Genomic DNA, 23545 nt, shown 5'->3' with positions numbered 1-23545 from the left:
CTTTTTAGGAACTAACCCGGTCTCAATGAGGCTTCAATAGAAAGCCTCAGTGGTCTGAGTAATCCAGCAGGGAGCTGGTTAATTGCAGCCAAAGTAAATTAACCTGTCTCCACCTGGCTAATCAGACAGCTAGAAAAGCCTCCTGCTGGGAACTGACAGAGACTCTTGAGCACACAGAAGGACTGCGTGCTGACATCAAGACACCAGGGAGCAGACCATTCCAGGGTGCAGCGAACTCGGGAACCTGCCAGAGGCTGGCCTCTGAACGGACACCAACCCAGACCCAGAGACTGACATGAAGGGCCCCCTGCTTTGAGATACCTCTTTAGACTTTGGCGTGATAGGTTGGTAAGGGGCTTGTACCCCCAGCCTTGCAGATAATGACTGGAGAAGTGAGTCAGCACATGCAAAGGGATAGGCTGTTTATTTGTTTATTTTTGTGATTTCCTGCATTGTTTAAAGTGACAGGTTGAATAAAGCCAATAATAATAATAAGTTTAATTTCCCCAAATCTGTCTCCCTGGTTGTACCTCTACACAGGTCTCTTACAGTAACTTTATCACATCTCTTGGGTTCAAATATCACCTCCATGCTGATGACACACAAATTTACTTTTCATCCCCTGACCTTACACCTGCTGTACAGACCAAAGTTTCTGAATATCTCTCCGCTATATCATCCTGGATGGCCCTCCACCGACTCAATCTTAACAAGTCAAAAACAGAGCTCTTAAAAATATTTAAGAGCGAACCTGGACTTACTACCTCCTTGGTAGTTTACTACCATTACTGTTGGAAGCACTAGTATCACAAACACGCTGCCTAAGCATCACATTTAACTCTTCTCTCACATTCTCCTCTCACATTAAAAATGTAGCTAAAACCTGTAGTCCTTTCCTCCACAATATTACAAAGATACACCACTTCCTCTGTTGCTCTACAGCTAAAACTCTGACACAAGCCCGCAGTCTCTCCCGTCTTAACTACTGTAACCTCCTGCTGTCCAGCATACCTGTCCTTCACCTGTTTCCCTTACAATCCATTATAAACGCTGCTGCCAGAATCACTCTACTCTTTCCTAAATCTGTCACAGCGTCTTCCCTGCTGAATTCCCTCTCCTGGCTTCCTATCAAATCCCACATCTCACACTCAATTCTCCTCCTCACTTTTAAGGCTATACACTCTTCTGCCCCTCCTTACATCTCACCCCTATTTTCTCGCTATACACCTTCCCGACTCTTGCGTTCTGCTCAAGGATGTCTTCTCTCTACCCCTTTTGTGTCTAAAGCTCTCTCCCGCCTTAAACCTTTCTCACTGACTGCTCCGCACCTCTGGAATGCCCTTCCCCTCAATATCCGACTAGCACCCTCTCTATCCACCTTAAAGACCTATCTTAAAACCCATCTTCTTGACAAAGTATATGAGTAGCTCCGTGGCCAATACTATACACCTCATTCATAAACCTTGGCCCCTTGCAGACGCACTTACCAGAACACCCTCCTACTGTCTCTGTACATTCTTCCTACTTACCAATTAGATTGCAAGCTCTTCGGGGCAGGGACTCCTTTTCCTAAATGTTTCTTTTATGTCTAAAGCACTTATTCCCATTATGTGTTATTTGTATTATTTGTTATTTATATTATTATGTCACGAGTATTAGTGCTGTGAAGCGCTATGTATATTAATGGCGCTATATAAATAAAGATATACATATATACATTATGCATTGCCTCATTTCTGACTGTAAGCTAGCTACTACCAGAGAGCACGCAGCTCCTCTTACACTGCAGCACATGCTTCTTTTAGGCAAAGACTGTGAAATGTGATGTTAAAACCAAGGCCATAGGCACAAGTCTAAATGTCAGATCAAACCAATGATCAATCTGCTTTGTTGTCCTATTTAATGTAGTGGCCATTTGGGTTATTCTTTACTGCGTACAGTAGCAATTTGTGGGGTCACAAGCACTTAATGGTTTTTGGGTCGTATTCATTAAAGTAGCAAAATGTGAAAAATCCTATATGGTTTTTTTTTTTAAATAAATCAGTTCTGTAGTATTAAATATTTTTTTTTATCTCCTAATGCAATTTTTTAATGATTTAAAAAAAAAATGTTCTTATCCTTTGGTTGCTACAGCAACCATTTAGAAAGTCATATCCACTTCCTCTTTTGAAACAGGCTCTGACACACTTTTTGGAGCTCTGTCTTTTGGCAACAAAGTATCACAAACAGATCTGTTGCTGTCTATTGCTCTGGAAACTGTAACAACAATGTGCTACAGTTAGTAGTATAATGTTACATATCAGCAGCAGCATTTCACAGACTGCCGCATAGTCAGACGGCAGTTATTTCGTTAGGTACACCAGGGGTGCACAAACGTTTAAGTTCGCGCCCCCCTGTCTCCGCTCCCCCTTGCCTACATCCCCCCCTCCTTACCTGCTCTCGGGCTCCACGCATCATATGACATCATGTGACGCATTGCCATGTGACGCCGCGTTGTCATGGCGACGCATCAGGAAAGAGCCGGCTGAGAGCATGTAAGTGAAGTTGCAGAGGCCTCGCGCCTCCCCCGGCATTTAATTTACATGTGGATACAAAAAAGACACAGCGCACAACGCTCATAGTGCATTACAAAATATTATTGACATATATAGTAAATGGGTGAGTAATGTGCGTACATCAAATACAATAATTACGAGCAGTTTCGGGATATTTTACCCAACGCCTCAGGAGACCAGAATAGGTGTCCTTGCAGGAGTGATGCTGCTGTCCTCGATATTGCAGGGTCCTATTGAAATGGGTGCGCAACCTCTGCTGTTCCTTGCTCCCCTAAGCACAAGCAGGCTGGGAGATGCTGATTCCTGCGGTGCTTCAGCAGGGCAGTCTTTGGCATCAGTCCCTGATGAAGAAACGTTCCGTTTCGAAACGCGTAGGACAAGGTTTACTAGTGTTCTAGCCTCATACTAGCACCCTATTGCGCGACTTTGACTGCTTGTGAGCGGCGCCGAAATCCCTGTGGTGACGTCACGATCCAGGAAGCGCTTCACACGGAGGAGAGAGCAGACGCCCAGCTGATGCCAAAGACTGCCCTGCTGAAGCACCGCAGGAATCAGCATCTCCCAGCCTGCTTGTGCTTAGGGGAGCAAGGAACAGCAGAGGTTGCGCACCCATTTCAATAGGACCCTGCAATATCGAGGACAGCAGCATCACTCCTGCAAGGACACCTATTCTGGTCTCCGGAGGCGTTGGGTAAAATATCCCGAAACTGCTCGTAATTATTGTATTTGATGTACGCACATTACTCACCCATTTACTATATATGTCAATAATATTTTGTAATGCACTATGAGCGTTGTGCGCTGTGTCTTTTTTGTATCCATTTGTTAGCTCCAGGGGGTTTCTGAGCCCCCCCCCCATTCCATCACAGCTGCAGACGCTCAATCCTAGGTTAAGTTATTTATTTATTTCACATATCCTTCACCTATCACGTCACGATTTAGTTTTGCGCACTATCACCTTTTTTGTTCATTTAATTTACATGCCTGGGGAAAAAGTGCGGGGGCTCTGCAACAGCGCGCCCCCCTTACAAAATCCCACACCACGCTTGGGGGGCGCGCCCCCCCCCCCGTTTGTGCACCGCTGGGGCACACAATTAGGATTTTTACAAATTGATAACAGGAGCACCAAACGATTGCCAGCTCAGGTAAGAATGTAGAATTATACATTGTCACAGACTTTACATATAAAATAATAAAAGGGGAGGGGGAATGTATATTTCAACTGAAGATTTTTCACATGATCTATTATACAGTACAGTTCTTGTGCATCTAAACAGTGCAAAAACTGTGTTTTACTAACGTGCTATTTAATAAGCTGCGATGCTGCATTTTGCATGGTACCTCTCACTTCCCCAAACATGCCACATTGCGTATTGACAGGAGAAAAGAGGATAGGGGGAGGAAGAGAAAGGGGCGATGGGACAGGCGGGAATATGATAAAGGGGGGTCGGGGGAGCGATAAAAAATAGAAGATTGGGAAAGGGAGTAAAAAAAAAGAAAAATGTATACTTTTTATACTACAAAAATACAACAAATATTTAATGCTTGATGAGAATCAATAGTTGAAATAATTACATATTTTGGCAGATTTCAATCACATATTTGCATATATAATTCTTCATAGAAAACACTTCACCATAGAGTGACTAGATTAAGTACTTTTGCAGTGTACAAAGTACAAGGGGAGTGGGAGAATACTATAATACATTACACCAGTGGTTCCCAATCTGTGCGCCCCGGCGCCCTGGTGCGCCGCGGCTTGCCTAGAGGGGCGCCGCAATTATCCTCCCCACCATCCCCTCCGATCATCAATCCCCACCATCACTCCTTCATGCCAGCCGGGCCGCAGGGGATTGGCTGCAGGCAGAGAGGAAGCCGGGGGCGGGACTTTGTGCAGAGCACACGTGAGTGTGTGTGTCTGCCTTCCTGCTCCTCTGTCTGCTCGGTGTCCCATCCCCTTCTGCCCCGGGTGATAGGAGAAGGGAGAGGGAGGGGAGAGTTGTACATTTGCCTGCCCAGTGACTGTGTGCAGGGAGCTGCCTGCACGGATCTCCTCCTCCCCAACCCCCCCCCCCCCCCTCACATCCGTCGCTGCCTCTGCTCTCCACTGCTCTTCAATGTGTGTATCTGTGTGTGTGTATTTGTGTGTGTGTGTATTTATTTATGTGTGTGTATATTTATGTGTGTGTGTGTGTGTGTGTGTGTATATTTATGTGTGTATATTTATGTGTGTGTGTGTGTGTGTATATTTATGTGTGTGTGTGTATATTTATGTGTGTGTGTGCAGGGAGAGAGAGAGGTCTGAGAGAGAGAGAGAGAGAGGTCTGAGAGAGAGGTCTGAGAGAGAGAGAGAGAGAGGTCTGAGAGAGAGAGAGAGGGGGGTCTGAGAGAGAGAGGGGGGGGTCTGAGAGAGACTGAGAGAGAGAGAGAGAGAGGTCTGAGAGAGAGGTCAGAGAGAGAGAGAGGTCAGAGGGAGAGGTCAGAGAGAGAGGTCAGAGAGAGAGAGAGAGAGAGAGAGAGAGGTCTGAGAGAGAGAGAGGTCTGAGAGAGAGAGAGAGAGGTCTGAGAGAGAGAGAGAGGTCTGAGAGAGAGAGAGAGAGGACTGAGAGAGAGGTCTCAGAGAGAGAGGTCTGAGAGAGAGAGAGGTCTGAGGGAGAGAGAGAGGTCTGAGGGAGAGAGAGAGGTCTGAGGGAGAGAGAGAGGTCTGAGGGAGAGAGAGAGAGGTCTGAGTGAGAGAGAGAGGTCTGAGGGAGAGAGAGAGAGAGAGGTCTGAGGGAGAGAGAAAGAGAGAGGTCTAAGGGAGAAAAAGAGAGAGGTCTGAGGGAGAGAGAGAGAGAGAGGTCTGAGAGAGAGAGATAGAGAGGTCTAAGGGAGAGAGAGAGAGGTCTGAGGGGGAGAGAGGAGAGAGAGAGAGGTCTGAGAGAGAGAGAGAGGTCTGAGGGAGAGAGAGAGAGGTCTGAGGAGAGAGAGAGAGAGAGAGAGAGAGAGGTCTGAGAGAGAGAGAGGTCTGAGGGAGAGAGAGAGAGAGAGAGAGGTCTGAGAGACAGAGAGAGAGGTCTGAGAGACAGAGAGAGAGGTCTGAGAGACAGAGAGAGGGGTCTGAGAGAGAGAGAGGTCTGAGAGAGAGAGGTCTGAGAGAGAGATAGGTCTGAGAGAGAGAGAGAGAGGTCTGAGAGAGAGAGGTATGAGAGAGAGGTCTGAGGGAGAGAGAGGTCTGAGGGAGATAGAGAGAGAGAGAGAGAGAGAGAGAGAGAGAGAGAGAGAGAGAGAGAGAGAGAGAGAGAGAGAGAGAGAGGTCTGAGAGAGAGAGAGAGAGGTCTAAGGGAGAGAGAGATCTGAGGGAGAGAGAGGTCTGAGAGAGAGAGAGAGAGAGAGGTCTGAGAGAGAGAGAGGTCTGAGAGAGAGAGAGGTCTGAGAGAGAGAGAGAGAGAGAGAGAGAGAGAGGTCTGAGAGAGAGAGAGAGGTCTGAGGGAGAGAGAGAGAGGTCTGAGAGACAGAGAGAGAGAGGTCTGAGAGACAGAGAGAGAGGTCTGAGAGAGAGAGAGAGGTCTGAGAGAGAGAGAGAGAGAGAGAGTCTGAGAGAGAGGGGTCTGAGAGAGAGAGATGTCTGAGAGAGAGAGAGAGAGGTCTGAGAGAGAGGTCTGAGAGAGAGAGAGAGAGGTCTGAGAGAGAGAGAGAGAGGGGTCTGAGAGAGAGAGGTCTGAGAGAGAGAGAGGTCTGAGGGAGAGAGAGAGAGGTCTGAGGGAGAGAGAGAGAGGTCTGAGGGAGAGAGAGAGGTCTGAGGGAGAGAGAGTGAGGTCTGAGGGAGAGAGAGTGGTCTGAGGGAGAGAGAGAGAGAGAGGTCTGAGGGAGAGAAAGAGAGAGGTCTGAGGGTGAGAGACAGAGAGAGGTCTGAGGGAGAGAGAGAGAGAGAGGGTCTGAGGGAGAGAGAGAGAGAGAGGTCTGAGAGAGAGAGAGAGAGAGAGAGAGAGAGAGAGAGAGAGAGAGAGAGAGAGAGAGAGAAAGAGATCTGAGGGAGAGAGAGTGAGGTCTGAGGGAGAGAGAGAGAGTGAGGTCTGAGGAGAGAGAGAGGTCTGAGGGAGAGAGAGAGTGTGAGGTCTGATGGAGAGAGAGAGAGTGAGGTCTGAGGGAGAGAGAGAGAGTGAGGTCTGAGCGAGAGAGAGAGAGAGAGAGAGAGAGAGAGTAAGGTCAGAGAGAGAGAGAGAGAGTGAGGTCAGAGAGAGAGAGAGAGAGTGAGGTCACAGAGAAAGAGAGAAAGAGAGAGAGGTCTGAGAGAGAGAGAGAGGTCTGAGAGAGAGTGAGGTCTGAGAGAGACACCAACTGCGCACTGCAACTGCTAGGTATGTATATACACCTTTGTTTTTACTTTGGGCGCCGCGGAAAAATCCTGATCGCCTTGGGGAGCCTTGAACCGAAAAAGTTTGGGAACCACTGCATTACACCCTCTCTGTGGAATTCACAAGATACACCGGCCCATATTTTACTAAGCGGTGATGGATATATATATTCGTATACTGCATTTTGACCTATAACCCTTGGGGGTGTATGTTCTTCTCTTTATTAAATAAATTTGGCTTACACCTTTTTCCATTTGTCTTTTTGAGCGCTGGGAACATTGTTTTGTGTTTATTGATTGTTGTGGAGGAAATAGGGTTCCTCCTTGTTCCACGTTGCACCATTTATTATCCACGTTTGCTACTTTGAGTGCTGTGTATTCTATTGTTTTGTTACATGACAACAGGTTAAACGATTATAACAGCTTAGGTGCAGCATGGATAAGAACTAACTGTGCACTGCTTCGTCATACCATACCTGCTTCTACTACATGGTCCATAGTTGGAAATCTTTTAAATACAGCAGTGCTAACAGAGCGGAAGATCAGCAGGGAAGTCAGGTTCACATAACGCATAAGCGTCCTCCGGAGTAGACGTCCGTATTCATCTCTCCCATGCACATTGCTGGAGATTAGGAACATAAGTCTGTCAGGCCAAGGAAGGTTCACAAACTGGTTCCACCATCGGTTTACCACAAGGGTGACATAAAAACCTGTAAAATGGAATTAATGTAGAACCCTATTGGCGAGGTAAGCAACACAGAACATTCTCATGTGAGGATGACTTCTTTAATCACTGTGCAGCTGTTATGTTACATGCCTATACATCAATAAATAGCTTAACTACAAAGTGAAGCATGTTAACTTTGTTTTACCCTGCCAGCTGTAGCCTACTACTATCAGTTATACAGGCTCATCAAGTATAAGAAATTCCATTCCCATAGCGCCATTTCTTTTGGCATGTTTGAATGCACACAGCCCAACATGCAAACATGCCCCAGATGCTGTTACCTTTATGCAGCCATTTTCTCTTTCCACTGCCAGCCACAACAAACCTGAATCTCATCCTGGGAGTACCCCTATAGTCCCACCCCCTCCCAACTTTGCCCACAATTTTCAATTTGGCCCAGTATCCGAAGAGGAGATTACACAAGCGCTTCTCAAATTAAAACTAAGCAGCCAATGTGGACCTGACTTACTACAATCTAGGTTCCTAAGACTTGGTGCCCCAGCAATTGCAAAACCAATTGCTTCCATAGTCAACTCTATCCTGTCTGCAGGCCATATCCCTAAGACCTGGAAAGCTGCCAGAGTTGTCCCAATCTTCAAAAGTGGGGACAAAAACACTGTCTCAAACTACAGACCAATCTCCCTTCTCCCAATCCTATCCAAAGTCATGGAAAAATGTGTCCACTCCCAATTAAGCGATTACTATGACAAGACAAATTTCCCTAGCCAATTCCAATCTGGCTTTCGCCCCAAACACTCTACCATAACTATCCTGCTAAAAGTTTGCAATGAAATCCAGTGTGGAATGGAACGGGGTCAACTCACTGGTGCAGTATTCCTAGATTTTGCAAAGGCTTTTGATACTGTTGATCATGCTATCCTGCTCAACAAACTCCAGAGCTCTGGAATAGGGAAGCATGCTTTAAACTGGTTTCAGTCCTACCTATCAGGTAGATCCCAACATGTGTCGATCTCTGGCTCTAACTCTAACCCCTACTCTTCTCAGTGTTCATCAATGATCTTCCCACAGCTTGTAAGGAAGCCTCAATACACATGTATGCAGATGACACAATCCTATATGCACACAGCCATAGCCTCTCTGACACATACTTCAGTCTGACTTTTTTAGACTCGAAAACTGGAATTCCCAAAACAAACTGTTTTTAAACACTGACAAGACTGTAACAATGGTGTTTGGGACCAAGACTAAACTTTTAAAGCTTCCAGCAACTGAGCTCCTGATTACAACAAACACTAACATCACCCTAACCCCTGTCACTAGTTTTAAATACCTGGGCATATGGTTTGACTCCCACTTAACATTCGGGATGCACATTGATACCCTGACAACCAAGACCTATGCCAAACTGGGGGTAGTTTACAGGAACAAATCCTCCCTAAGTCTCATGGTCAGAAAACGTATTGCACAGCAGATGCTAATGCCAATTATTGACTATGGAGACATAGTATATGGCTCGGCACCTCAAACCCACCTTAGCAAACTTAACACCCTCTACAACTCAATTTGTCGTTTTGTTCTCCAATGCAACTATAACACACATCACTGCGAAATGCTCAAAGAACTAGATTGGTCATCACTCGAGTCTAGGCGCAAAGTTCACCTTTCCTGTCTTGCCTTTAAATTCTTTATGGGCAAGCTACCCAGCTACCTGAACAAGCTCCTCACCCCTACCACATGCAGCACCTATCACCTGAGATCAGACTCCAAAAAACTGTTTATAGTCCCAAGGCTCAACAAAGTATCCGGCCGCTCCTCCTTCTCTTACCGTGCACCCCAAAACTGGAACAACCTACCGGAGACTCTTACATCCACCACCAGTCTAAGTTCTTTCAAATCTAAGGCTGTCACACATTTTAATGTGGTCTGTAATTGTTTCATACGCCCATAATACAAATTATCTTTAACGGTGCATGCAATGTCTTGTACATAATGTATACCCTGCTCATTATGTAACTGTATTTGTAAACATATATTATTTGTCTTAACTCTGTGCCCAGGACATACTTGAAAAGGAGAGGTAATTCTCAATGTATTACTTCCTGGTAAAATATTTTATAAATAAATAAATAAATAAATTTGACTAGTGTTTAGAGATATTACTAAGGTGCATCGCAGTGTTATTATACAACCCAATGTTTCTTTCTGCGGAAGAGTCCTGGTAACGCATGCAATTTGTGGGATGCTTTATCTTGATCCATACTACATCTCGTTTGCACCATGGAGATTTTCCTAAACAGGTCTCCATTCCCCCCCCCCCCCCCCTTTTTGTTTTTTTGAATCAAGGCAAAAGTGGTGCAAATTTGTTGCATCAAATAAAAAAATCCAATTGATTTCAACGAGATTTCAAATTTGATACAGATTGTGCAGTTTTATGGTACTAAATATAAATAATAAATAGTCAATGGAACTAGGTCAGATCACAAGTAAGAAAGTGCCCAATAAAAATGTACAATAAAAATGAAATCAAATAAAAACAAATGAAATAAAAACCTTAAAAGGTCAATTGTCCCTAGCGGTCTAAAATAAAAATCGTCGAAAACCTCCGTAAACTGCACTTACCTTGGCTCCGGCGGCTTCTGGAGATCAGCGCGACCAGACTGATTATTCTGAATGCGCTTGTCCCCGCACGTGCCCGTGAGGTTGCTGCTTGCCGAGACAGTCAAATTGGATTTTGCTGCTCGCTGATGCGTCACGTGAGCGGTTCGACCGATGAGGGCGAACCTGCTCCATGACGTCATGGCTGCACCCCCCACACACCAGCAACTAACAGGACACAAATCGCTGGAGCAAAATGAGCGCCGAGCTCGAGCGCCAGCACCACCGTGCTCTCATTCCCCCTGGTCGCAGCCTAAGGCACCTCACAGCCAATTCTAGTAAAATTGCTCTTTGGCTTAGCACGCCTTAGTAAATTCTAGTGAGCTGCCTTATGGCTTAGAAGTGCTTAGTAAAGCTGTCCCAGAGCGCTTTTGTTATTATGCAGCACAAAAATGTGAACTCTCCCATCTTATTGCAACTATTATTATTATTATTATTACAGTATTTGATTTAGTACTATTAATTCATGCAGAGAGATGGTTCCTAGCACATTTTGGATTTGCAGCCTCATTACTCAAACTCTGTCACTCGTAATATTAAAGTCCTCTGTAAAACAGAGTTGTTTAAAACAAAATGAAAATATGCTGTGGCAACAGAACATTCATGAAAAAACGTGTAATCAAAGCAGAAGTTTGCTTTTCAACAAATGTGATAAACTGTAAGCAAAAATGACTAATGTTACTTATGATGAGTTAAAGTGTAAGTATATTAGTAACTGGTTTTCTGCGACCATGCTTTCTCTGCTCTGAAGCAGCTGCATGCAAAGTGCATTATGCCATCCCAATTAAAGCTGCTACAGTATGTGGATTCCTTCCACAAGTAGCCAATACTTACCAAGTACAAAGGTAACAGGGATTTGTTCAGCGGATTTGTCGCAGTAAAGTGAGACTTTCTCAAAGTAACGTTTTTGACCCTCTATAAGAAAGTATCTGTAGCAGAAATAAAATGAATGCACACATTTTGCTTTGTGATACTTTTTGCAATTATTTTAGAGAGTTTCAGCAAATGCACATTACTGTAAATAAGTTATGGTGGGTAAAAAAAGTGACAAAAACTCGCCTCCGTATATCATACAGCAAACACAAATATAACTTTTATAGCACATTCACGTGTCCAGACAGGTCTGGAACCATGCTTTTCACCATTATCATTATACAATGCTTCCACTGCAGCTAGTGATTCTGGGAAATGACATGCAAATGAGCACACAGTGTCACCTTTTGATTCAAATGCACAAATTGTATAAGATAATTTGAACTTGTGCTCATGGATATATACAATGTAGTTTATTGTTTTAACATCACAAGCAGAATTGAGTTAATACATTGGAAAGAAGTTTGAATAAGTGTTTAGAGCTTTGGTCCCGAAAATGAGCAAACCCTTTCCGTGTGCACAGTCCATCATCTGTCGGCGCAGTTTCTCTCATACAATATTAATGCGTTAGTCAGAAAAATGTATTTCTGTGTACTTAAAAATGTCTAGAACACTTGATAAGTAAAGTAATTGTACCTCGTGTATTCGTGAAGAATGTGAGAATATGTGCATTTTGAAAAGTGCACTCTGTAAACTTTAACAGACAGTAATATGTCAAATATAGCTGGTGTGTTCTACAAGGAACAAATAAGCCTTTGTCTTCCTGTTTAGCGTATATGGAAATAGAGTTAGTCATAAGCCTATGTATCCTGCACAGATGCTACATACTGTAGATATTAGCCAGATCCAAGCCACTGTACTGCACGTTATACTGGGCACATGCTAAATAGAACTAGCAATTTATGCACTAAACAGATTGGTCTACGCTTATGAAGAGGTTTTGTGGAATATATATATATATATATTTATATGAATTTATATATATATCTATATAATTATATAAATGTTTATATATATATATATATATATATATATATATATATATATATCAATCATATAAAAATATTACTTGTGAGCACATTCACATGTCTTAGACAGATCTTCAACCCTGCCCTTCACAATTATCACCTAGCCTACAGCACTTCCACTGGAGCAAGGGATTCTGGGAAATGACATGCAAATTAGCACACCGTGCCAGCCACCTTTTGTCTCAAGACCACATTACATGGTTAAAGCCTTAAGCCAATGCATGCTGCTTTAAACACAGCTTTTAAACATAGCCTGGGATGAGATGCAAAGCCAATAAACCCACTCACAGACAGACTGTTTCGACCTTGTGGGTCTCATCAGTGTGAGGTTGGTTGTACTGGCATGTGAATGTGCTCACAAGTAATATTTTTATGTGCTATATGGTGGAGGGTTTTTAGTCACCTTTTCACCCACTATAACTTAAATAATGTGTGGTGAAGACCTACTTCATGTCTCAAGTTGCAAAGCCAACCTCACACTGACGAGACCCACAAGGTCGAAACAGTCGGTCTGTGAGTGGGTTTATTGGCTTTGCATCTCATCCCAGGCACTGTTTAAAAGCTGTGTTTAAAGCAGCATGCATTGGCTTAAGGGTTTAACCATGTAATGTGGTCTTGAGACAAAAGGTGGCACTGTGTGCTCATTTGCATGTCATTTCCCAGAATCCCTTGCTGCAGTGGAAGTGCTGTAGGCTAGGTGATAATAGTGAAAGGCAGGGTTGCAGACCTGTCTAAGACATGTAGACATGTGAATATGCTCACAAGTAATATTTTTATATGCTATATGGTGGAGGGTTTTAAGTCACCTTTTCACCCACCATAACATATATATATATATATATATATATATATATATATATATATATATATATATATATATATATATATATATATATATAAATTTGTATAATTAACTGTAAATAATTTAGATTCTCCATTTCTCTGCAATCTACACAAAATGTGTACCACCCTGACTGTGTCATTCCACTTACTATCATATGAGACAGAAAATGTTGAAAGGCACAATATGATAAAAAGAGGAAAAGGAAAAAGGAAAGAGAAGGAGACAAACAAATTCCCCTGTACAGTATGCTTGATGCCATCTTCCTTGTGTTGGAAAATATTTTAGTCCCATCCATGCAAATGGGGCAAACTCTTCTTTACAATGAAAAGGACACAGTAACCGCATATGAAATAGGGTTCAGAGAAAGAGAAAGGGAGGAAGCAGAATAGCAGAGATAGTACAGCTACAGCGGCCGTTATTCAAACAAATCCCACGTTGTGTACATCAGAATACCGATGTCATGTCGCGGGATGTCTTCCAACCTTACCGCCTTAAGGCGCGAGTGCGGTGAGTGCAGAAAATGGCATTTTAGAGTTCTGGTTTTTAAACACCTTAAATTGACACAGTGACACAGTACTGTACACATTGTAATTCATTCATTTCATTGCACCCAAAGAAACAGAATCCATGAAATTCAACAAAGCAATCGCGATAAGCGCGGGTGCCTGGGGCGATTGGTCGCGTTCATGCTGTGTGGAGTACAGCAGAGCACACGAAATCGGCGCCGTGATTTGTTTGCATAATGGCCGCTGCAGCTGTATGTGTGAGGATCGTCGTGAAACCCCGTCTCTGTCACTCATCCCGCGGCATCACGGTTGATGCGCGTCAGCCGCAACTTGCGCGCACGAGCCACGCTCTTAGGACCAGAGACACAGCAGGGGCCATCTCCAGGCTCCACCCATGTGACGACATGGGCAGCGCACAGCACACAACCTCTCCGCGCGGACACAAGCAAACAAGGGGTTAACTGGGTGTGAAATAAGGGGTTACATTTACTTTGCGTCTGCACTCAAGGGATAAAAGACAATAGCATACACCCTAGCGCATGAAATGGTATCATTAATGAGAGCCTAAGTTCTCCAGAAGCAGATTGTGCCACGGTTCCCAAGAACACAACAAATATTTGCATGTAACGAATTTTAAATGTATTATTAGAATATACCTGTATTGAAAAAAGCTACAAAATATATAATTTGATGTACCTAGACTTTGTTTAAGCTTGAACACAGTTATGCACAATAACAAGAACAATTCATAAAATAACTTAAACTACACCTCTGTTCTCGGACAATAACGCTAAGAACTGCTACTAAGAAATACTGTAATCATTTAAATATATATATATATATATAATTCCCAGTGTAGGCTAGATTGCTCGAGAAGGGATATGTTTAGTGTGATGTCACCATAAAAACATAAAACAATGTATTAGTAATGCGATGTATTAACTCATAAAATGCAATAGATATTCCACTTGAAACCCCAAAAGCCAGATATAATCTCATTTTAGCTCAATTTAGAGCAGGGTCCACTCTTCCTTGCTTAAATGACATTTCTTCTTCAAAATTTTTTTTTTTAGTAGCAGTTCTTAGCGTTATTGTCAGAGAACTGAGGTGTAGTTTAGGTTATTTTATGAATTGTTCTTGTTATTGTGCATAACTGTGTTCAAGCTTGAACAAAGTCTAGGTACATCAAATTATATATTTGGTAAGTGTTTTCAATACAGGTATATTCTAATAATACATTTGAAATTCGTTACATGCAAATATTTGTTGTGTTCTTGGGAACCGTGGCACAATCTGCTTCTGGAGAACTTAGGCTCTCATTAATTATACAATTTCATGCGCTAGGGTGTATGCTATTGTCTTTTATCCCTTGAGTGTAGGCGCAAAGTACATTTTCCTGTCTTGCCTTCAAATACTTTCTGAGCAAGCTACCCGCCTATCTGAACAAGCGCCTCACCCCTACCACGCGCAGCACCTATCACCCAAGCTTCCACTCCTAAAGATTGTTCACGGTCCCAAGGTTCAACAAAGAATCCGGCCGCTCCTCTTCTTACCGTGCAACTCACACCTGGAACAATCTACCGGAGACTCTCAAAGCCGCCACCAGTCTAGGTTCTTTCAAAACTAAAGCTGTCTCACATTTTAATCTGGTCTGTAACTCTTACATATGCCTATAATATATATTATCTTTAACTGTGCATGCAATGTCTTTAAATTTCATGTATAACCCTGTTCATTTAATGTAACCATGTATTATTTGTCATATTAACTATGTCCAGGACATACTTGAAAACGAGAGCTAACTCTCTCTTCTTCCTGGAAAAACATTTTATAAATAGTAAATAACCTTGGAACTGTGAGCCTGACTACGCTGCTGCGTCCTGCCCCGACCTCGGCCTGTGAGCCAGATATTCTCCTCGATCAGGACTCAGTACCAAGGCCTCTGTTCAGTTCCCATATTCTGCCACAATAGAAACGAGGACTGTCAGTCTGAGCCTGACCATAAGACACCTGATGTGCCAGAAGACATCTTATGGCTCTGTAACCCATGTTCCCCCCCTCTGGGAGAAGGACTGAATTACTGTCTAGTGTGGTGCTGAGGCATACCTGCTGGTTCAAGAGAGCTGAGTAGCCGCGATAAGGGGCAACAGGACAGGCTTTTGGTGGTCTCTTGGTTCTTGCTCATTGGATCAGCGCTTCCAGCTGTGATGGGATCCTAGGATGTAGGATGCCAGCTTCCTCACAGCACTCCCTACCCCTCCTGCCCAGGAACTGACACCCAGGCAGAGGTATGGTAAACAAGTAGGTTTATTGGACATGCTACAGCATCTCTTCATACAACATAGTTCTTGAAGTCCAACATCCCAGGACTTCAGGATGGGGCTTGCCCGATAGTATGGGGCCTTGGTGGTCCTCAGGCCCTTAGACCTGGGGTGGACCAGCTCATCCACGCAATGGGAGAGGCTGACAGCCCATGCTCTCACCTTGTAAGGCAGAGCAAGACTGCTCTAACATTGCAACACCCACTGGTTAGCTTCAGGAAGGGGCGGGCTCATGGACTGTACCCATCACCGATAGGCTTACACAGGCCACGAGTCACCACCGTAGTTCCATTACTTACAAGTGGGCGAAAAGGTGGGTCAATGGCCCATAGATTAACCCATGAAGGCCCTGAACTTACTAGGGACTTACATCACAGATACAAAGTGGGGGAAAGAAAGGTACTTATGGACATACCATGTTACAGTTCAATCACTTAAATGGGCTGTAATGGGTCTTCTGGCACTGAAATTATATAGCACCACTTAGCAAATATGGGCCTTAAACTTTATTCACTTGTATAGGGTTTAAATCTTTCTGATCAAGGGGAAAACAATTAACCACCAAATAAATAGGGGCCAGCCAACAGAGGGGATGAAAGAACGAGGTGGAAACAACAAAGCATAAATATTGTGCAAATCACAACCAAGGGAGCTTCATCTCTACAAGTTACTTTCCATCACTTTATTGGGCACAAGCCCTGACTGTCTCATAAAAGTCCAGTACGCATCCATTCCAGCAAGGCAGTATTATGCCGGCTTTTCAAACAGATGGGGCTGCAGAAGATGGAAAAGTTGTAACAAGCCTCAGTAATGGAGAAATGTCATCACTTTTATCTGCCGATTTTCCGAACAAGCAAGTGGCAGCAGAATTAAAAGGACTGCCAATTTACAAAATGAATACTGAAACGAGTAAAATGTTGCAAGGGGCTTGTGAGAAGTTGGAAAAAGAGAAACAACACCGGAAGTTTGGTGAAACGGAGCAGCCAATCTTTACAGTGGTGGAAAGTCAGACAGTGGTGTATATTTTGCCAAAGGCAAAGGTTTCTGCAAATGAATTTGGTGCTTATTCATAGTACCGGACAGGGCACTATTGTATGGAAACTCCCATTGAAGTCTTGTTTACCAAGAAATCCTGGGCTTTTTACAGGCGAGTGGCATTGAGCAAAACAGGGGATAGAGTCATGTGAACTAATGGAGAAAGCAGTGACATATGACAGTCACTGCGTATCAAGTATTCCATTTACACAGACAGCATAGCCAACATTGCTTAGAAACACAAGGAGAACATATGCGTTAGCAAGAAACTCTATACATGCTAGTGTACATTCCGAACATACAGTATATTCAAAGACACTAGCTACATATTGACAGGCGGTATGGTAAATTGTTTTACCGGAAATGTGTAAAGGCTACGAGCTACCCGGAGTTGACCATCCCTGATCTAAATGAATGAGCAGTATATAACTATACATGTACCTCAGCACACAACTTTTTCACATTTTATTTCTGTGGTCACGTAAGGACAGAGCTGGATTATTTTCAATGATCTATCCTATAATAGTAGCTGTATTTAGCTAATAAAATACCATTTGCTGGTACATTTACATGTTTCGGACAGATCTGCAACCCTGCCTTTCCCTATTATCACTTAGCAGTGATAATCCGCTGTAGCCAGGGATTCTGGGTAATGACATGTAAATGAGCACATACTGCGAGTAACTCTTTACTTATTATCCATTGTAACATGGACCCCTCCCTATAAGCTTATGCCTGTCGTATTACACAGCTTTGCAGTCCCGCCTAGCCGCAGTGCATAGCCAGTAACCTACTCACAGACAGCTGTTTCGACCTTTTGCGTCTCGTCAGTGCAAGGTTGGTTGCTGGCTATGCAACGTGAAGCTGGTACGTGTATACAACCAGACATTAAACAAGTTATGGTAGGAAATAAAAGTGGCAAAACCCCTCCACCGTTCAGTGTACAGTAAATACAAATACCACTTGTGGTGCATTTGCACGTCTCGGACAGGTCGGCAACCCTGCGCTTCCCCATTATCTCTTGGCAAACAGTGCTTCCACTGCAGCCATATTTAAAAATACGGGCAGACCCTAATAAAGACAACAGATACTTTATTCTAAGGTATGTTTGGTAATGTGGATTATGGGTGTATTCGCGTTAAGTTTTTAAAATGAATATAATTTATGATGCCAATATATCTCAAACAATACTGTATATGAGACAAAAAAGACAGTTAAATATATCATGACATATATATCCATAGATAAAAGTATCCAGCACATGAAGATAGTTTGCTATTCAGTTTTACAGTATGGAGATCATTGACAAGGAGTTATTGCACAGACCTAAGTAATATGCAAAACTCTCTTCATATTGCAAGCTAATGAGGTAAGAATAGTCTTTGCTCACTACCCATCTCAATAGGGGAGATCCATTTCCTTATGTTTGCAGCGTCATTAGGTTGAAATATTACGGCTGGAAGTGTCAGTTCTACTCCGAAAGTGCGGAACTTCTGAAAATACTTTCTTCATCAGCTTTGAATAATAACTGTCTTCTGAAGATCTGTGTTACATTTCCAATTCATTTTATGCGAGTCTCTCTTGCTGCCCTCTCCAGCAAAAACCCAATTTCAGGGCCTGGATTAAACATGTTTGGTAGATGTTTCGCATAACGGCCTAATTTCTCAAAAGTTCCTCTGATTCGCAAACTTAGGCGAAAATTGTGATCGTCTAAAAGTAACCTTCTGTTCCAGATATGCCGTGTGTTTTGCCAGTTGAATCTCCTATTGCATCCTACTTAATGTTGACATAACCCCTTGAGTACCCCGCATGAAATGTAACACGGTTGCCTTGCTACATGTTGCTGGCCAATCCTGACTTCAAAGGATTTATCTTGGACTGAGGATCCAGAATCTCTATAAAGAATCCTGATGTCCTAAAAGAACTTCTCCTGCCAGTATTCCAATCCCAGCCGGGACACTCCTCGGGGGTGACATTTTCGCCATAATTGGAACCCGACGCGGTTAGGCCAGTTCCTTCCATCAGTGGAATTCCGCGGATCAGTCTCAAAAACGCAGATTTGTTTTTTTTCTATTACTTAAAATCCGTTTGACGGATTCGGAATCCGAACCTCCAAGCGGCGTCTGAATCTGTCAAATGAAATTATTATGGAGGGGTATATAAATAGGGGTGCAGCCTCAGTTTTAAGCCATTGTGCTGTTGGCAGGGTTTGGGTATGTGTTGGTTGGGCTGCTACTGTAGTACTATAGGTCAAACATTCATTACTATTTAGGCAGGAAGTGGGAGTGGCAGTATTTTTACCTCATTTGGAATCCGAGTAACGGATTTGTGTAAAGACGTTCTCAGATTGGGATTTAAATTGAATCCGTCTGCGGATTGTTTAGAATCTGTGCGGCCAAAACCCACTGGCGGATTCTGAAGAATATGGGCGGCCATTAAGATGAAGCAATCCGACGGCAAATTTCATTCAAGTTCGCCCATCTCTAACCCTGACGTGAAGGGCAAACTATTCAGTCTTATTCAGACTCTTATCTCACTAGCATCTGACCAACATTTGGGGGCAATCTCTGGCCTAAAATATGTCAGAATTTGAATTTGCCAGAGTTTTGTGACATTATAAGATACAAAATGTAGAAAAATCTATCTTGCCAAAATAAAGGCAGTTTTGATCCTAAATCATTGGTATATTGAACATTGCAACAATGAAAATGATAATCTTTAAAACAACATACATACAGATAAATGTAAAAAATGGAAAGACATATCCTCGAGAAATCATCTAAAAAAGTGTATTTAATCCATAAAATGATCTAAAAAATACATTAAGTGATTATTAATGGTCATTTGACTGTTCTCAGTGAAAGGTATAAATATTTGGGTCTTTAGAGATTCATTTATAGCACTAAAATATGATTGGCTGCAAAATGGGGCCAAAATGTGCCTTGTTGTTACCAAGTCCTATTTTCTACCACAGGCTATTATAATTGCAACTGTTCTGCAGGTAATAACTGACCTGCAGTCATACTCTACATGGTGAACAATACTAATCTTAATGCTCCTCCCACAAATTCCAAGATTGTTGCACCCCTTCGTCCTCTCTCGCACCCCTTATCCTCTCACCCCAAACACCCTCGTCCTCTATCACCCTCCCCTCCGCCATTCTCACCCCACCCTCCTCCTCCTCTCTCACCCCTTCCCTTCATCCTCTCTCATCCCCCTTCCTTCATCCTCTCATCCCCCCTCCCTTCATCTTCTCTCATTCCCCCTCCCTTCATCCTCCCACCCCGTCCCTTCATCCTCTCACCCCCCTCCCTTCATCCTCTCTTACCCCTCCCTTCATCCCTTCTCACCCCCCTCCCTTCATCTTCCCTCATTCCCTCTCTCTTCATCCTCTCTTACACCCTCCCTTCATCCTCTCTCATCCCCCCTTCCTTCATCCTCTCACATGCCCCTCTCTTCATCCGCTCTCACCCCCCTCCCTTTATCCTCTCTCATCCCCTCCATTTATCTTCTTTCATCCCCCCTTCCTTCATACTCTCACATGCCCCTCCCTTCATCCTCTCTCACCCCCCTCCATTCATCCTCTCTCATCCCCCTCCCTTCCTCCTCTCTCATCCCCCTCCCTTCCTCCTCTCTCATCCTCCAAACCCTTCATCCTGTCTTATCCTCCTCACCCTCCATCCTCACTCAATCCCACCTCCCATCATCCTCTCTCATCCCCCCCTCCCTTCATCCTCCCTCATCCCCCCTCCCTTCAACATCTCTCACCCCCCCTCCCTTCACCCTCTCTCATCTTCCTCCCTTCACCCTCTCTCATCCCCCTCCCTTCACCCTCTCTCATCCCCCCTCCCTTCACCCTCTCTCATCCCCCCTCCCTTCATCCTCTCTCACCCCCCCTCCCTTTATCCTCTCTCACCCCCCCCCTCCCTTCATCCTCTCTCACCCCCCCTCCCTTCATCCTCTCTCATCCCCCCTCCCTTCCCCCTCTCTCATCCCCCCTCCCTTCCCCCTCTCATCCCTCCTCCCTTCCCCCTATCTCCTCCCTTCCCCCTATCTCCTCCCCCCTCCCTTCCCCCTATCTCCTCCCCCCTCCCTTTACCCTATCTCCTCCCCCCTCCCTTTACCCTATCTCATCCCCCCTCCCTTCACCCTATCTCATCCCCCCTCCCTTCACCCTATCTCATCCCCCCTCCCTTCACCCTATCTCATCCCCCCTCCCTGTCATTATCACCCCCACAGGACAGCGAGAGAAAACACACACACACACAAAACACACAAGAACAAATACACACACACCAGGACAAAACAGAACAAGTACACACGGGACACAGGCAGGACACACACACACACACAGGACACACACACAGGACACAGGCAGGACACACACACACAGGACACACACACACACAGGACACAGGCAGGACACACACACTCACACACAGCCTCACCTCTCTCCGCTCCATGCTTTTCCTGCGCCCTTTGGCCCCACCCCCAGGCTCCTGCCACCTCCTCCTGATTGGCTGCTGCTGTGTAATGCAGCCAATCAGGATGGAGGAAGCTGCCCAGCCGCCTAGCAGCAGCAGCAGCCCTACTCTCTCCCTTCTCGGGGGAACCCCACGTTTCCAGCCCCCCAGCTGGCAGGTTACTAAGTCCAGAGACATAATACCGGACACATACATGTTCGGTATTATCTCTCATTTTTTACCGGACAGCGTAACCAAATACCGGGCGTCCGGTTCAATACAGACACCTGGCAACCCTAGCTCGGGGATGTATGTGATGTGCAGAGGGGGGAATGTGTGGTGCAGGGGTGGGGGATGTGGTGTGGGGGTGGGGGATGTGATGTGCAGGGGGGGATGTGTTCAGGGGGGATGTGCAGGGGAGTATCGTGTGTGATATGCAGGGGGGATGTGTTCAGGGGGGATGTGCAGGGGAGTATCGTGTGTGATGTGCAGGGGGGATGTGTTCAGGGGGGATGTGAAGGGGAGTATCGTGTGTGATGTGCAGGGGGGATGTGTTCAGGGGGGATGTGCAGGTGATTATCGTGTGTGATGTGCAGGGGGGATGTGTTCAGGGGGGATGTGAAGGGGAGTATCGTGTGTGATGTGCAGGGGGGATGTGCAGGGGAGTATCGTGTGTGATGTACAGGGGAGGATGTGTGTGATGTGCATAGGGGGATGTGTGTGATCAGCAGGGGGGGGGGATGTGTGTGATGTGCAGTGAGGGTGATGTGTGTGATGTGGAGGAGGGGGTATTGTGTGTGGGTTGTTGTGGGGGAGTATAATGTGTATTGGAGAGGGGTGAAGGACAGAGGTGTGGGTGTGAGGAGAGAGTGGTGGGGCGTGTGGGGGAGATGGGAGAGAGAGGTGGGTGGGAGTGGGGAGATATGGGGGTGTGAGAGATAGAGGGGGAGTCTCACAAAGGCCGCTGACTATAGGGGTAGGTGGGATGTGGGGGGTGAGGGGGGGCAGTGGAAACTGTTGTCCTGGGCCCCAGGAAAGCTGACTGGGGACATAACCAGGTGTAGGGTTGCCAGATGGCTTCTCCAAAAATAGTGGACACAATGGTGAAAGATGCGACACACTCAAAGTCAGTGGGGAGGTATATTATTTATAAATGATCAGACTGTTATGTAATTTTTTCTAAATTTCACTCCAAGTATGCACCAATTTGCACCATTTCTTATTCTATTCCGTAAAATAATTCTGGGGAGTGATTTGGGGATTGAGCACCCAGCATTTTTATGAAACAGAATATGAAATGGTGCACATTGTTGCAAAAAACAAACCTCCCAAATACATATAAAAATACACCCTCCTCCAAATACATATAAAAATACACCCATGCCCCAATATATACATAGAAATATACCCACCCACCCCCAATACATATAAAAATACACCCCCCAATATATATAAAAATACACCCCAATACATATAAAAATACACCCCCCAATACATATAAAAAATAGAATACAATACATGTAAAAATAAAGACTTAGGCCTCGTCCAGGGTTCCGGTGGGCGTGCTGAGGCGCGCTGAGGCGCGCTGAGGCTCAGGGAGTCCCTCACTGTCCCATGCCTAACTTCTAACTTCAGCGCGCGCCGGGCCTCCCTCTCATGCTGGTGCGTGCCGGAAGCCAAGCCCAGCTTACTTCCGGCACCCTTATGTCAGAGAGGCCCGGCACGTGCCAGCGTCACCTGGCAACCCTAAGTCCAAGTGCTCTATTCCAGTTTGTGTTTGTTTCTGTGACAAAAAAACGTCATTGTCATAGATTTTAATTCTTCAGGGAATCCAAAAGTGATCATGTAAAAATAGACGGTACAGATTTTCAACAGAAGGAGCCTAACTTGGTAGAAATGGCACAAAGAGAACCATGATCCCGGCTGGGCAAATCCTGTTTAGTTATATGAATAAATATACGTAGGAGAAGAGACATAACACAGCAATAGAGAAATGAGCGGCCTTCATACTGTATGTACTTGCATTCGGTTGGAAATAGTTTAAATCCTAGTGGTCCTTTTTAACTTGTACAATAAAACATTCTGGGAGAAGGAGCGGCCTACATGAAGTAGGTACACATGGTTTAAATGCCAGCGTAAATCTACTGGGATTTTGTTGAAGTTACTTAAAGAATGACCTGCCAGTTACTACCTTCATTGCCAGCGATGTGATTAGACTTCAGTATGTGTTAATTAGCGGTT

General features: G+C 44.5%; 1 protein-coding gene across 3 annotated transcripts in view; it reads right to left on the bottom strand.

Moving 5' to 3' along the window:
- The window catches only part of BEST3 (bestrophin 3), a 47431-nt gene that overhangs the window by 10968 nt on the left and 12918 nt on the right, over positions 1-23545 (bottom strand). For 2 of the 3 annotated variants that reach the window (XM_075600265.1, XM_075600264.1), the window contains exons 3-4: positions 11069-11163; positions 7368-7601 (exon numbers count right to left, since the gene is read on the bottom strand). In XM_075600265.1, coding sequence (XP_075456380.1) covers positions 7368-7601; positions 11069-11163 — 329 coding nt within the window. Of the gene's footprint in view, positions 1-7367; positions 7602-11068; positions 11164-23545 lie in introns of those variants that run through there. The other variant, XM_075600266.1, reaches the window with a different exon arrangement.

Source organism: Ascaphus truei, chromosome 5 (genome assembly GCF_040206685.1).
Source record: "Ascaphus truei isolate aAscTru1 chromosome 5, aAscTru1.hap1, whole genome shotgun sequence".
Classification (NCBI taxonomy): Eukaryota; Metazoa; Chordata; class Amphibia; order Anura; family Ascaphidae; genus Ascaphus; species Ascaphus truei.
The sequence above is the reverse complement of the archived record's forward strand: the minus strand, read 5'-3'. Positions and strand labels throughout refer to the sequence as shown.